Source organism: Rana temporaria, chromosome 4 (assembly GCF_905171775.1).
Source record: "Rana temporaria chromosome 4, aRanTem1.1, whole genome shotgun sequence".
Classification (NCBI taxonomy): domain Eukaryota; kingdom Metazoa; phylum Chordata; class Amphibia; order Anura; family Ranidae; genus Rana; species Rana temporaria.
The window spans coordinates 109,635,864-109,652,934 of NC_053492.1; the positions used below are offsets into that span (position 1 = coordinate 109,635,864).

The following is a 17,071-nucleotide window of genomic DNA, read 5'->3' on the forward strand; positions in this document are numbered from 1 at the left end:
TATCTGGGGGCCCCCTTATTAAAGGGGACTCCCAGATTCCGATAAGCCTCCGCCCGCAGACCCCGACAACCAATGGCAAGGGTTGTCGGGAAGAGGTCCTGTCCTCATCAACATGGGGACAGGGTGCTCTGGGGTGGGGGGGCCCGCAGTGCGCCCCCCTGCCCCAGAGCACCCAACCCCCCCAAGTTGAGGGCATGCGGCCTGGCACGGCTCAGGAGGGGGGGGGCGCTCGCTCGTCCCCACTCCCTTCCTGGCTGGCCGGGTAGCGTGCTTTGGATACGGGTCTGGTATGGATTGTAGGGGGACCCCCTACGTCAATTTTGCGGCGGAGGGGGGTCTCCTTACAACCCATAACAGACCTAAGGGCCTGGTATGCTCCTGAGGGGGAACCCATGCCGTTTTTTTCATTGAAAATTGGCATGGAGTTCTCCCTCGGGAATGCATACCAAATGCCGTCGCTTGAATGGGCCTTTACAAGGTGTGACTAACTTTACACCTTGTAAAAGCAGCCCTAGTTTTACACCAGGCAAACTAACACTTACGGCGAAAAAACTAGGTACAAAAGCTTTGAGGATCGCCCTAAGTGCTAATTTGCATACTAACAGAGGCATTTCGACTCGAAATGCCCCCAGTGGCGGATGCGGTACTGCATCCTAAGATCCGGCAGTGTAAGTCCCTTACAGATGTCGGATCTTCTGCCTAACTTAGGAAAACTGCTTCTGAGGATCAGTTCCAAAGTTAGAACCAGAGATACGACGGCTTACGCCGGAGTATCTCTTTTGTGGATTTGCCCCATTGTTTTTAAAAACGTCATTTAAAATGATCGTGTGTACGCGGCATAAGATCGGCCTCTACAAACTCGGCAGTGCCTAAAAATGGAGAGAAGCGGAGCATGTGCAGAGCAGGGTGAAAAGGTGTATTACTGTATTGTAAACCGTATAGACACTTATTTTTAATGTTATGCAAAAGGGGCCAGCCTGAAGTGGTCTAGAAGGACTTAATTTGACTAAAGTTCCACTTTAATGTGTATATGCGTGTAAACAAGTCTCCAAAAGTTGCCAGCACATCAATGGGTTCATTAGTAAAAATAGATTATTAAATTTAAAAAAAAAATGGTGGACTGCATGCGAATATAAAGAGCTATTTTTATTAAAGAATGTATTGATGTGCTGGAAACTTCTAGGAGACTTGGATTTTGAAAACGACGTCACTGTTTTTTCATCTACAACAATCACTGGGGTGACTCCATAATTAATTAGTGTCAAAATAGACAACAGTCAGCAAAGGCTAACTCTGGACTTACCAGCCTTAATGGTTGCAATTTGCCGGATAGGACTAAACGTATCAGTCACTATTGTAAGTGGTCTTAACCACTTAAGGACCGCCTAACGCCGATATACGTCGGCAGAATGGCACGGCTGGGCACAATCACGTACCTGTACATCCTCTTTAAGTGCCCAGCTGGTCCGAAGCTCCGTGACCGCGCCCGCGGGACCCGATCGCCGCCGGAGGCCCGTGATCGGTCACAGGAGCTGTAAACACCTTCCCCGTTCTTCACAGTGGCGCTGTCATTGATCGTCTGTTCCCTGATATAGGGAAAGGTGATCAATGACGTCACACGTCCAGCCCCGCCCCCTACAGTTAGAAACACATATGAGGTCACACTTAACCCCTTCAGCACCCCCTAGTGGTTAACTCCCAAACTGCAATTGTCATTTTCACAGTAATCAGTGCATTTTTATAGCCCATTTTGCTGTGAAAATGACAATGGTCCCAAAAATGTGTCAAAATTGTCCGATGTGTCCACCATTAATGTCACAGTCACGAAAAAAATCGCTGATCTCCGCCATTAGTAGTAAAAAAAAATATTAATAAAAATACAATAAAACTATCCCCCATTTTATAAACGCTATAAATGTTGCGCAAACCAATCGATTAACGCTTATTGCGATTTTTTCTTTACCAAAAATAGGTAGAAGAATACGTATTGGCCTAAACTGAGGAAAAAAAAAAGTTTTTTTAATATATTTTTTGGGGATATTTATTATAGCAAAAAGTAAGGTGATCAAATACCACCAAAAGAAAGCTCTATTTGTGGGAAAAAAAGGACGCCAATTTTGTTTGGGAGCCACGTCGCACGACCGCGCAATTGTCAGTTAAAGCGATGCAGTGCCGAATCGCAAAAAGGGGCCTGGTCCTTTACCTGCATATTGGTCCGGGTCTTAAGTGATTAAAGAGAAACTTCACTGACCCGCCCCCTTACTTCCATTGTTGGGTTGTGCACAAAAAAAATGACTTGCACACTCAACAATCTAGTGAGTACTCTAGGGGTAGGCTGTTTCAATGCAGAGGACCCTGCCCCATGATGCTTATTTCTTCTGATGTGATCAGGGAAGTCAGCGGTCTCTTATTTCCACAGCACATCATCAAGGGGAAAGCTGAAAAAAAACATGGCGACACAGACAAACTCTACTCAAGAAAGCACCACCCCCCCCCCCCCCCCCCGATGCTGTAGTGCAAAACATGGACTGTAGAGTACCCCATGACCACATGGCCTCCTGGGATGCAGGACATGGGGATGATAAAAGTCCACTTTACTGCCAGCTTTCTATGCAGTCACATATTTTTTTTTCTTTTATCAGTAGACCTCAGTTTACATATTAAGTGTCTGTTAGGCACCAGGTCAAACACTTCAGCAAAATCCAAATATACCACATCCCCAGCAAACAAGTCCAGCGTTCTACTCAGTTATTCCTGAAGGGAAAGTATATTTGTTTGACATCTGTCTTTCATAAATCCTTTCTGGCTGTCAAATGGTAATACTATTTTCTATTACATATATTTTTGTATGTGGTTTGTTAAATATCCCTCTTTCCTATAATAGAAGATTTACTGGCATATAGTTACCGGGTTGAAGACCTTAATCTCTTTTAAAATATAAACATGCCACATTGGTCTTAGCTTTTTGGTATCTTGCCAGACATTAAAGAGCCTCTAAAAACATGAAGCAAGAGCTTGAAAATAACTGAGCTTATCTCTTTGAGGTCTTGTGGGTGTTCAGGGCAAGCCATGTTGTTACAAGTCGATGCTGGCTGTGGGAAGTACAAGAGGTTGATTAGAGATGTACAGTAAATGACAAAAAGAAGAAAAAGTGCGCTTATCAAGTAAACATATACACGTCACCGCGAGAGAGGAATTCGTTCCATTACCGGCCGGAATTGTTTTATGCTGTTTTATCACAACTATGCTGTAAGTGCATTACCTTTTACCGAATAAATCCTTAAATGATGTCACACTATTGTGAGTTCTCTTCCACATGTGTATACACCATCTGAACATTCGTTTGAGGATCGATCTGACCATTCCCTATCCTGCTGCACACATCTCTTGTACTATTTGCGCTAGCCATCCCTAGGGCTCTGGTAAGGAGCAGTGTGTACTGTGGTGGTGGTCTTTTTGTTTCACTGTTGGTCTGCCAGTCACTGGGTGATATTTACCATTAAGTGTTCCATACAGTATCACACTATTTTTTGTATATTTGTTTTTTTTGGAAACTCTGCTGGAGAACCTATTGTGAGGATCCTAAAGACTCCGATCCCCTGTGCAGTCCAGGTGTGTGGCTGCTTGCTTGGCCTGATCCTTAAGGATCAATCTTTCTGGTAAGGGTCATCAATACCAGATATTTGGGATCCATGTTCACCGTTTGATTTCTTTCTAGATTTTTCCACCATCTTTGAACAAATCACCTATGTTCTTGTTTACCTACACGAATGACTTATGATTTTTTGATCACAGTTATCACGTTTTTTGTTAAGACTTTTTAGTTTTCATCATTGAGAAAAATAATTTTTTCTTTTTTATCACTGGATATTTTTTTGATTTATTCCCTTGATTACGGGATACACACCATTATTATATTTGTTAGCGCAACTCCACCTTTTTTCTAGAGATGTACAGTACCTGTAAATCTAGATTAGCACATTTGTGAAGCAGAGGATAGTTTCTAAAATACACCTTTGGGATGTGAGTGTACCTGGTGGAATATTTATTAAATTAACTTACTAATAATATTCCTATGCAGTATTATTTTTTCTGTACGAAGCAGTGCAACGCAATCCACTATCTCACATTGAGCTCTGACTAACAGAACTTAATAAAACAGTGTGATGTGCCGAAATCAGAGCATTAGCACCACTATCATCCTAATGCATACCAGTGGCTGTGTTCTAGAGCAGCCACTATTGTGAATGGGATCTTACTGGCTTGCTATATCTTCTTTTGTACTGTGTGTGCATGTGGAGGTGGCCATCTTAGTACACGAGCAGGACTTTGCTTCCTAATGGTAGAACTGCCCCCATAATTACTGGTGATATGACGACGAGTGGAGTAAATGATCAAGATGCAGCAGGAGAGGTGGAGGAATCTCATATCCACAGAATGAATACAACAAAGGCAGGGAGGTCCTTACACTGCATGTCTTCATGTACAGCTTCCTCTCCAGCAAGCAGTACAGTAGTGACCTCACCAAATTACACTCCAAAACTCATGAGACAGTGTGAAGTAGCTTGTGCCTTAGATGATTTCACACTGCAGATCAGGAATCTATAGGCACCATCACATGAGATGCACTTATATTTTTTACAAATAATTCAAGACAAAGGCTACAATGTTAAGTGTGCTGTTTAGGTACAATTAATATTTCTAGATCTTCCATGTAACATAGCAAAGCTTCGCTTTTTAGGTATATTTTCCCTCCAAAATGGTTTCTGCTTTAGGCAGAGTGGGAAAAGCCTCGTAGACGCGGCCGGTTTTCGTGGCGGGAAAACTGCGAGGAGGTTGGGAATCCCGGCTCGTGTGTATGCTCCTCGCAGATTTTCCGATGGGAAAACTGCCCAAAAACCGCCGGACAAAAAAAAAAGAACCAGCTCTCTTTTTTCCCGCCGGAAAACCAGCGGACTTTTGCCCGTCAGTTTTTGGCAGTTTTCCTGTCGGGAAAACCGGCCGTGTGTAGGGGTAAAGACTGACCGAGCAGGTTCTCGGCTTTCCCGCACGTGTGTACGGGGCAAAAGAGAAATTTTCTGTCAGGTTTTAAATGCTGTCTGTGCCCACCTCCCTATAGAGGAGATTTATGTGAGACATCCATTCCCTGTACATGAGGTTAGAAGTCTCCCTCACCGGAATTCAGATAGCTGTAAAATCCCAACAGATATTCTAAATCTTCCTCACTCTTTTAGAAATGTGTTTATAGACCCATGTCATGGGCTTTGAACTTCTGAGATCATTCACAAATCACAGACTGGTGCATTAGACCTGCAGTTGACCTCCCTTAAAGTGCATTTGACGTGCTTCAAGCAGGTCTTGCATATACATAGTTTTGGTGGAGAGTGCAGGCCAGTAAGGTGACAGTCTCCACCTCATCCAATTAGAGAAAGATTTGTATTCATTAAAATAAGTACAATGCATTCTGTGAATATCGGTAGAGTCAAGTGAGTGACCCTCTGAGGTCAGTGTGCAGAGGTGAAGTTGCCCACACAGAACACCAGCAAGACCTGGAAAATAATGGCCATCACTGTAGTGGCATTGAATGCTACAATGATTGTCAGTTGCCTAGCCATCCATCAGGTATGAGATATGCACACTTACATTGTGTCGAGCTGAACAAATGTGTAGGCAGGTGCCTGCATGTAACGGGCGTTCCTCGCGCCCTCTTCTTCCTAGTGCGCTCCACGCTGGAGCGCATTGCGGTCATCGTGCGTCGCCGTGTGCATTCCACCGTGGAACGCGGAAGTGCGCCGGCCACCCACGGCGCTTCTTTTCAAATCAGTGCTAATGCACTGCACCTGAGCCCTATTTTTAAACAGAGCGGTGTCCTTCATGCACACCATTCTATTATTGTCAGCCGTAGCTCGGCCACGCTACAAACAATGGTGCCATCGCTCCCCATGCTGCAACGGACCAGCCTGCATTAGAGCTGTTGCATTTACTGCAACAGTGTGCCATTACTGGGGACAACCTTTGAGGCTTCCTTGCGGACATCATTCACTACAGTTTCCCTACTTTCTACACTGAAGCCCTGCAAACAGATAAGTAGCTATTGTGTCACTTCATTTATCCATCTAAAACAATTGCTGTTATTCATTATGGCTTAAGGCTATTAACATACTACTTGGAATATACTGCTGTGCCAATGACTGTTTGCTAAGGAATATCTTAAAGGGACATCTACTCTCAAAATTACTTGAGCTATATTTGCCTCTGATATGCAACTATTATGATCTGAGCAATATTTGCCTCTTAAATGCAACTATTATTATCTGAGCTTTATTGCCTCTCATACGCAACTATTGGTTGTCTCTACAACTCCTACTTACTACGTGCTTGACATAAGTGCTAAATTGCTTATAGGCTTCGTCCTAACTTGTTGAACATGTTCACACTAACCTTTCTATGCTAAGGGTTGATGGTATTTCATACCCACTCCCTTAGTGGCCTAATACATCCCTATATGTTTAACCGATATGATGTAGAGAACCCCCAAACTCCTGTCTGTGTGGAGTGACGCCTGGGGTCCCGTACTTATAATCACTTGCATATAGAGGTGTATTGGAATTTTTAAAGAGTATATTATAATTTTAAACGCTAAGCTCTGGTCGCATGTTGTAATGCGTCCATCCTTAGTAGCTCAACGCCTTTCTTTATGTTAGAGAGAGATGATGTAGAGAACCCCCAAACTCCAGTTTGTGTGGAGTGATGCCTGGGGTCCAATACTGAGTTCTCACATAAAGAAGTGCATTGAAATTCTTGCTAACCGCAGTTGTGGTTCAATCCGTTGTTTTTATTACTGTTTGGTAAGTTTCTTTAAAGTGGAGGTTCACCCAAAATATACATTTTTAACATTAGATTGAAGCTAATTTTAGTAAGCAGAATCGGGTGTTTTTTTTTAAAAATGAATGTAGTACTTACCGTTTTAGAGATCGATGTTCTCCCGCCGCTTCCGGGTATGGGCTGCGGGACTGGGCGTTCCTATTTGATTGACATCCTTCCGACGGTCGCATACAGCGCGTCACAAGTTCCCGAAAGTACCCGAACTTCGGTGCGCAGGCGCCGTATAGAGCCGCACCAACGCTCGGCTTCTTTCGGCAACTTTTGACGCGCTGTATGTGACCGTCGGAAGGCTGTCAATCAAATAGGAAGGCCCAGTCCCGAAGATCATTCCCGGAAGCGGCGGGAGAACATCCATCTCTAAAACGGTAAGTACTGCATTCATTTTAAAAAGAACACCCGATTCTGCTTACTAAAATTAGCCTCAATCTAATGTTAAAAAAAAAATTTGGGTGAACTCCCGCTTTAAGTTCTGACTAGTGTAGGCAGGGGTTAAAGTATTTTTAATAGTGACTTGTCTTCCCTTGTATGTGCCACTTTCTTTTTGTGAAGGTTATATATACAGGGAGGGCCTGCCTCTTTGTGCATTCTGGCGTGGGAAGAGAGTTGTGAGGATCTAAGTAGCTATGTAGCCATTCTATCAGCAGTGTCACCCTTTAATGGGACTGGATTATGGGTAACCACACAGTTGGACGCTGAGCATGGACTAACCTGATTTATGGTATGGGCAGTGCCACTGGAAGGGGGGGGGCACACACACAGAATGGCCAACTGAATGTAAAGAACTGTTCTGTATGTGATAGTGTTATGTATACCTCTGTATTTAGGATTTCTTCAAGTAAACCAAGTTCTTAAAGAAGGAGAAGTTGTCTGGTATTGTTTACTAAGTAAGGAGAGTAAAGTATGATGATAAGTGTATTCCTGGTATATCCCAAGGACTGGGGAGTTAGGCGCAAAGGGCATGGTTAATAAGGCATGAGTATAAAAATGAACATTAAAGTGTAACTTTAGGCAGAAAATTAAGTCCCGCTAGAAGACTTCAGGCTGGGTCTTTTGCAGGTGTAGCTATGTAAAACATTAGTTTACTTCTGCTTCATGATTTACTGCTGGGCCTTTGGGCTTTAACAAAATGGCAGCCTCCAGCAAGAAGTAGCAATGCTGGAGGCAATTTACAGCACACACTAATTTTGGTAGCATTATTATTAATGTGGGATGTTAAAGAACATTATATTTTACCAAGTTGTTTTGGGTAAAGTTCCACTTTAAGGTTAACCTTTATATTTAAAGCGGAACTAAACCCATCGATTTAACAGCTTCAAAAAACAATTACATTCCTGGAACAGGCCGGTAATGTAACTGTCACATTGGTTGATCACTCTAACAAATTGTCAAACTATTGAATGGAGTAAACAGTGAAAAGGAGAAGCAAGTAGTTGAGAGTGGAAGCGATTGTGGTGGCTGGTAAATAAAGGTTCAGGTAGTGAGGATCAGCTAAATACTTCACGCAACATAATAATAAGCGGCAGGGTATCCATATCGCAGCCTGATGCGGTACTAAACTCCCGTAGGGAATATGTCATTAAAAACCATGACATGCAAGGCCTTGCAAGATGAGGTATGGTGGCTTACCTCTATACCTACAGGCTGAATACAACAATGATATAGTGTGATGAGTCAAGTCAAGCCAGTGGAGACAAGTGGGTGCTTTGTACTACTTGTTTAAAATGACTTTAAAGTTGTGTGTTGACAGGCAGGAATAGATCATGTCTCCGGCAGAGGAGAGATGTGGCCTTTATAAATGCGAGTGTGGGGCTTTGAATTGTAATGCAGTGTCACCAATTCACACTGGTTAAATCAATGGTGTACTGTAATGGCTTGCAGTAGTCACTGTGACCCAAAAGTAAAAAGTGCACGTGCCGCTCAAGTCAGAGGAATAGTCTAAGGGCAACCGCAGTAAGTGCTGGTTGGGATGGGAGCCCATCACGGCATCAAGCTTCAATATGGCAGAAAAACTTCCGTGAACCGCACATCATAGAGCATACCAGTGTAGAAGGATGAATGGCAGCCTCAACCTTCTACATGGGTCTGCTATATGATGTGCAGTTCACGGACATTTGTTTCTGCTATCTTGTAATACTCCCCGTTAGTCCCTGGGGGTAAAACCTGCAATCAAATTCAAGTATGCAATACAGATAACTCCTGGAGTTCAGCTTTAATATTCTTAAAAAGTATTTCAACATGAAGCTAGAATTTCCTAAATATAACAAAGGAATGAAAAAAAAAAGTCTAATTTCTGTTTTATACAGAACACCCCCAGAAATTCCATTTATTTTCCTCTAAACTGGAGCTTAGCTTACATTTACCCAATTATCCTAATTAGGCATCAACGAGCACCTTACTATATGTTATTGCCCTCACTTATCTGCATCTCATATATGTATGCAATACTTATTTTAGCTTATCCCTGGGATAAATCCTGCCTCAAATCAATGCCTGTCAACTTGAAGAACCTTGAAAAGCTGGATGCCCATGCTGTGCAGGCAAGTAAAACTGGCTGTTCGTTAATGCGATACATAATTATGCTTTCTGTGGTGGCTGTCATTCTTATTTGTATTATGCCAGAAAGCTATATTTATGTTATACCAGAAATGCAATGCTAAGTGGCAAGCGAAAAATGTTACTACTAGTTACACTGACTGACTGACATAATTAGCTGTACTGCAAGAATAGAGAACACAAAAGGTAGAGCGTAACTTATCGGATTTATAGATATACAGCGTCTTGAAAAAGTATTTATACCCCTTGAAATTTTCCACATTTTGTCATGTTACATCACCGCGTTCTTGACGGTCAGAATTTTGTGTGACCGTGTGTATGCAACTCAAGTTTGAGCCAAAATTCAGTCGGAAAAAATCCACAGTTTTTTTGACGGAATTTCCGACCGTGTTTACGCAGCATAAGAGAATTTTTATGGCACTGGGACAACAGTCCTGGTTTTGAAAAGATTCCTAGCATTGCCAGGAGTCTATAGCAGGGGTCCATTTTTTATTAAAGTGTGAAAAGCCGTTGGGACGAAGGCTGGCCATACATGGTTCACATTTTTTCAGCTGAATGAAAAACAACTGAACTGATTCCCACATCTTCGCATATGAGATGGATGGGGGAATCGTATTCGAACAGCAGGGAGACTCACCTGCTGCCAGAATACACAGGATCAGCACTGCAGCCACCGATCAAGTAGCTTTTATCCAACAGAGCGATTGAGCAGATTAGAAGTAGATCGGTAGATCAGAATTGTAAATCACACATCTGCCCCACAGTCTAACCAGGAAGACGATTCCATTATTTCCTGGTTGAATGTTAGTTTCCCATGTACCCTTTCTGATTGGACTATAAATGAGAAATGTAATGAACTGAAAAAAGGAGCATCAATTGAATAAGATATGCGACAAGACTGTCTGAATAGAATTACAATTCTTTAGCAAGAAAAGGGTTCATTATAGTTGTTTTTTTAGATCCACATCACAGTAAGGATACTGTCCTCAATGTATTTTGTTAGCATGCTAATTTTTTACTTTGAAGATGAATTCCAGGTATGGCAATTTTTACAAAGTGACTTTGTAAACTGGAAACAATGTAAGTATGTATGTGTCATACCTGTGGGATCCCTGTAGAAGCTGGAAAAAAAAAACTGCAGTAGCTATCATTATTACAATGATCTCCACTAACTTCCGGTCCTATGCCGAGTGGCTGCCCTGCTGTATTGTGAAAAGAGAAGTCATTCACTCAGAAATGGGCCATACAAGATATTTTTTGAATTTTCTCAGAGAATGCAAAGCATTCTCAGATTGTATAAGAGGGGGTGCAGCAGTGATGTCACAATATTCCCCTCATCCAATCAGAGAACACTTTGCATTCATTGAGATTATTTGAGAAGACGGAAAGTGTTCTCTGCATGGTTCCTCAGCTGCGAGTTCCTGGGTTCAGTAAGCAGCAGTTCAGCTGCATGGCACAGAACCTAGACGGTAGTGGCAATCACTGTAGTATCATTGTCTACTACAGTAATTTACGCATTAGTGATTTGAACCTGTGAACATCCACGCTAGATAAGTTAAAAGGATCAAAAAAAATTGGTAAATTGTTAGAGAAAAGACAGCTTCTAGCACAGGTCACGATACCAACACAATCAATATGTTTAAACAAAAGTGTAGTGCTTGCTATAATCAAACAAAAAAACATATAAGTGTGTGATTACAAATAGTGATACAAAACAGTCCAAGAGAGCAACTGTTATATATATAAAAAAAAAAAAAAAAGTGAATAAAAAACTTATGCCGCATACACACGATCGGAATTTCCAATGAAAAAAGTCAGATGGGCCCCATCTGACTTTTTTCCATCGGTGTTTAGAAATAGAACATGTTTTATTTTTTCCCGATGGGAAAAAAACAATCGAAATTCCTATTGTCTGTGTGCAACTCTGACGGAGAAAAAACCCACGCATGCCGAGAATCAAGTCGACGCATTCTCGGAAGCACTGAACTTAATTTTTTTTGGCTCGTCGTAGTGTTTTAGGTCACTGCGTTTTGGACGGTCAGAATTCGGTCTGACAGTGTGTATGCAAGAATGATAGAAGTCAGCTTCATCAGAATTCCGACGGAAAATTCCATCGTAAAATTCCGATCGTGTGTACGCGGCATAAGAAAAAGTCCACAAAGTGAAAAAAGGCAGATGATACCTCCCAAAGTAACTACAAGAAAAAGAGATAAGCAGGTAAAGGCTCTCAAAACGTCCAGTGGAAGTGAAGGTAAAAATTGTCGGCTTACCAGAAGTTGTTGGCTTTCAAATCAATAAAAAGCCAAAAAAACGCCTTTAAAGCGGAGGTTCACCCAAAAACACAACTTTGTACCATCCAAACTAGCATCAGCTACAGTATGCATTTTTTTTGTGCAATACTTACGGTTTAATCCGTAAGTTTTGTTTCAGACACCCGCGGGGAATGGGCGTTCCTATGAAGAGTGGAACATGATTGACGGCCGGCTATGGCGCATCACACGTTCCGAAAATAGCCGGAGTAGGACTCTTCATCGCGCTATATGGCGCCTGCGCACAGACTAGGAGCTGACTGCGCAGGCGCCGTATATGCCCACGTCCTATTTCGGCTTTTTTCGGAAGGCATGACGCGCCATAGCTGGTCGTCAATCATGTACCCCTCTTCATAGGAACGCCCATTTCCCGGCCGGAGTCTGAAACAAAACTTACGGATTAAACCGTAAGTACACCGCAAAAAAAAAAGGCATACTGTAGCTGACGCTAGTATGCTCGTTTGTATGGTAGATAAAGAATTATTTTTTTTTAGGGTGAACCCCCGCTTTAAGGGGTAAATGCCCAAACAAATCCACACTGGTTAAAACAGCATCAGACACTCACTCATCGGCTCCACTTTTAGTATGGGGTGGGGGGGCAAATAGAACATAAAGACTCATAGTGAAGCATGTACTGATAGGGATTTATTTAAAAACATAACATATTGCACTCACACGTCCAGAGATAAAAGCATGCGTTTCTGTGTAATAAAAGCTGCAGCTGAGCAAACAGCATGACAATACAGATACAGGCTGTGCCAATCAAAAATGTTGCCTTGTAATACCACCACGATGTGGTAATCACTTGACATGACACTGTGTCCATTCTTTCAGGTGAGCGCAACAAGTACAGTAGAAGAACTGGTGAGAACCCTGCTAAAGCTGGCTCGTACGGACGTGGAGAGAGTCAGGGCCATCTGGATGTGGGTCTGTCACCACATAGGTGAGAAAAAGCCCATGAACCATAGAAAGGTTTGTAGCAGAATCTTTAACTCTGAATAAACATTACAATATACCACATTCTTTTTTTCTCCTTGTCAATGGAACCCTATTAAAAAAAAGGTCACTTTTGGTGGACTTTTAGAAGAAAAGTTCTTTTCTTCAGCAATGTGCTTTGACAAGGGGTGAGGCCTCGTATCAAGCACTCAGATTGGAGGTAGTTAGATTCCCAATCAGTGGCACAGTTGATTTGGTTTAACTTTAGTTTTAGGACCTTTAGTTTTCTGACAAATAAAATACAAAATCTAACAATGAGGGGGATGCCCAAATAGAATTGTCATGGCAAATAGGAAAAATTAGGTATACGAGGCAAAGACCCCATTATACGAATATACCTTAGAAAAACCACTGGGCAATTTAATATGTCAGCCTAAATCCAAATCAGAGTAATCAGATCAAAATAATTATGTGCTGATGATCATTTGTAAAAGAAATGCATGTGATGATATTCAGACAATATCCAGCTTGTCTGGCCAGCTAAGAGATCATCATTAATATTTGTATATAACTTGTATCCCATTGCTTGTGCCAATCTCCCTATAAGTTCTTGTGGACGTATATGATTGATACCACCCTCGATCTGGCTCAAGTCACAAGATGATTACTAGGCGCAGAAACTGATTAAAGGGGTTGTAAAGGTTAGTTTTTTTATTTTCTAAATCGGTTCCTTTAAGGTAGTGCGTTGTTGGTTCACTTACCTTTTCCTTCGATGTCCCTTCTAAATTTCTCACTTCCTGTTCCTCCTCAGTAAGCTGTTCTGGCTGACTAACCACCGTTTGGATGATGGTGGCAAGTTTATTGAGGAGTAACAGGAAGTGAGTAATTCAGACAAAGAAAAAAAATCATTTAGAAGGGAAATGGAAGGAAAAGGTAAGTGAACCAACAATGCTCTAACTTAAAGGAAACTATTTAGACAATAAAAAAAATAAAAAAAAACACTTTACAACCCCTTTAATCAAGGTAGATTAATAAACTAGGAGGAACACTAACAAAACAATATTTATTTTTTTAGAATATGATTTAGAAGGTTTGGAAGACAAGTCCAAATGGTCCAGTGATCCCTCCCAGATCCTACTCAGAGGAAAAGGAGCCTGTGAAGGATATGCAGGACTGTTTGAAAATATGTGCAGGTGAGTGAATATGTAGAGTGAAAGTTATAGCCTAAGGCAGGGATATGCAATTAGCGGACCTCCAGTTGTTTCAGAACTACAAATCCCATGAGGCATAGCAAGACTCTGACAGCCACAAGCATGACACCCAGAGGCAGAGGCATGATGGGACTTGTAGTTTTGCAACAGATGGAGGTCCGCTAATTGCATATCACTGGTCTAAGGGGAGTCTTGAAAGGTTCTCATTTATGCAGGTCATGGTATACATAGTAGTAGATAATCGCATCAACTGAAATTGTTCAATCGGTGGTACACAACTCGCACAACTCCATTCTGTTTTTGGACAATCAACATCTGCCCTCAGTCATTGTGAGTGGATTAAGGCGAATAAGTTATCCGTGTGGCTAAAAATGTTTGGGGTATGTCCTCGACACTGATTAGAACCAAAGGAGATACTTGGATGAGCAGAAAAATGTCTTCAACGTTGCAGAACAAGTCAATTAAATGTAACTCGCTTGGAATAGCCAGTCTAAACGTTGGACATGTGTATGCAAGTTTCATGGTTAAAAAAAATCTGACACATGGTAATACTCTGGAATATATATAATACTTAGATTTTTGTTTAGATCATAACTCTGCACCCATAGCAAATGTTATGGCCCATTCATAAAATGTGGGCTGCGGTGTGGAATTAGCAATTGTCATTTAGATATCTCTGAATTACACAGCAGAAAGCACTCCTTCATTGGAGGACCAGGGCAACTGCCATTAAAGCGAAATTCCGTCTGGAAAAATAAATTAAAAGTCAGCAGCTACAAATATAGCTACCAACTTCTAATATAAGGACAATTACCTGTCCAGGGAGCCCACGATGTCGGCACCCGAAGCCGACCCGTCCTTTGGGTGGAGACGCCGTCACCCTTCCTCAGAGAAACAGGAAGTGAAGCCTTGCGGCTTCACAGCCTATTCTCTAATGCACATGTGCGAGTCGTGCTGCGCATTCTAAATGGTCCCGACTGTCTTCTGGGACCTGTGTGTCTCCCAGAAGGCAGCGGGGGGGGGGGGGAGGAGGAGCCGGACATTGGGTAGTTTGTGCAGCGATCTTTCCCCAGAAGTGGAAGCAGATACCTGGATTCCTCCCCCCCTTTCGGTGCTACATTCGGCACCTTTCAGGGAGGAGGAATCCGATCCGCGGAAGTTACATTTCTGGGTGGAACTCCGCTTTAAGTTTTAGTGCACTCCACCAGCTTCGGACTACCAAAGTCAGCAGAGTGCAATACACATTTGTACTACATACTAAACACAAGTCTTACAAACCCATTATTTTTCTGACGACTACAGACAACCATCACTGATACTTATAAGAAAAATACTCTATGTATACAATTTATAATGATGAATATAAAAATAGACAGATGAAGATTATATATATATATATATATATATATATATATATATATATATATATAAACAATGCAAGCCCTGTCCCCCTTAACTAAAAAATAATAATGTATTATACAAAATGGTACAGGTAAAACTATTCCAACTCACCATATTATCCTGAAAGTTCTCCATTGTAAACATTTGTGGTAATACCGTCAATACATCAATGTGCAATGCACATACAGAGGATGTCTTCAACTTACTTTGTCCTTAGAAGGTCAGTTCCATCTTTGTTCAGTAATTGTTCAGGGTCAGCCGTCGGTCAGTAGTGTACATGTTCTTAGCTGTGTACAGTATAGCTCAAATACCAGTTGGGTTATTGGAATAGAGGACAGTCACCAATTATTTATAAGGACTACAATGTACTGATTGTTCAAAAGATGACTTGAGGAGAGACTAAAGGAATGCTTACTTCTGTCTGCACCAGACTAATGACATCATTCACCCATATCATACTTCTCAAGCTTAGGTTTAGTTTAGGCTTAAAGTACGTGTAAACTCTAACAATAATAATGTCTGTTATTTGCTCCTTTTGGTCTGTTATTCAGTATATACCATTGCAAGAATGTTATTTTATCTGTTCGACTAGAACAGATAAAATAAAAAACGCTCATCCAGCCAGAAATCATATGAGGTAATAACTCCCTATGCTCTCTGCCTTAGGACTGGCATAACTTAGCATTGTTCCCTTCTATCTCGTCTCGGTGGACTACAAAAGCCCTTCCCATGTTATGGAAAAATTACATAGTAGGCAAGGTTGAAAAAAGACAACCTGTGTGTGTGAATATATGTCAGTATTACATCGTACATCCCTGTATGTTGTGGTCGTTTAGGTGCTTAACTAATAGTTTTTTGAAACTTTTGATGCTCCCCGCTGAAACCACCACCTGTGGAAGGGAATCCTTGCCGCTCTAATGCCGCGTACACACGATCATTTTTCAGCATGTCTAAAAAACTAAGTTTTCCCAACTTCATCATTAAAACGACGTTGCCTACACACCATCGTTTTTAAAAAATGATCTAGCAAAGCACGGTGACGTACAACGGCACTATAAAGGGGAAGTTCCATCGGGCTGCTTTAGCTGATTCCGTGTTAGTAAAAGACGATTCACGCTTGTCTGTCTCCATTATGAACGGTAGTTTTACCAGAACGAGCGCTTCCATCTCATAACTTGCTTCTGAGCATGCACAGGTTTTTTACCTTGTTTTAGCCCACACACGATCATTTTTTACAACCCGAAAAACGACATTGTTTAAAACAACGTTTAAAAATGCAGCATGTTCGAAAAAAAAAATTGTTGTTTTTAAGAACCTGAAAAATGATGTGTAGCCCACACGATCATTTTAAATGACGTTTTTGAAAAACTACGTTTTTTTCATGCCGAAAAATTCTCGTGTGTACGCGGCATTACAGTAAAGAACCCTCTATGCAGTTTAAAGTGGTTGTAAACCCTTTAACACCACTTTTACCTGCAGGTAAACCTAGATTAAGGCTTACCTGTAGGTGCTTGAAATATCTCCTAAACCTCAACAGTTTAGGAGATATTTACAGAAATCACGAGCGCCGATTTCTACGGAGGCTAAGGAGGCCGTGCCATGACTGCCGGCTCCTGCGCCAATCACAGCGCAGGAGCCACAATACCCGTAAGTTGTACTTGCTCCATTTCCAGTACATCCTTTCTGAGGACTGGTGCCCAGAACTGAACAGCATACTCCAGGAGCGGCCGGACCAGAATCTTGTAGAGAAGGAGAATTATTGCTTTATTCCTGGAG

At 41.8% G+C, this 17,071-nt stretch overlaps 1 protein-coding gene across 2 annotated transcripts in view; it reads left to right on the plus strand.

Annotated features, from left to right (window-relative positions):
• LOC120936423 (kyphoscoliosis peptidase-like) overlaps window positions 1–17,071 on the plus strand; it is a 68,071-nt gene that overhangs the window by 23,504 nt on the left and 27,496 nt on the right. For both annotated transcript variants that reach the window (XM_040348738.1, XM_040348739.1), the window contains 3 exons: window positions 9,340–9,422; window positions 12,582–12,690; window positions 13,759–13,876. In XM_040348738.1, the coding sequence (XP_040204672.1) occupies window positions 9,340–9,422; window positions 12,582–12,690; window positions 13,759–13,876 (310 nt within the window). The remainder of the gene's footprint in view (window positions 1–9,339; window positions 9,423–12,581; window positions 12,691–13,758; window positions 13,877–17,071) is intronic.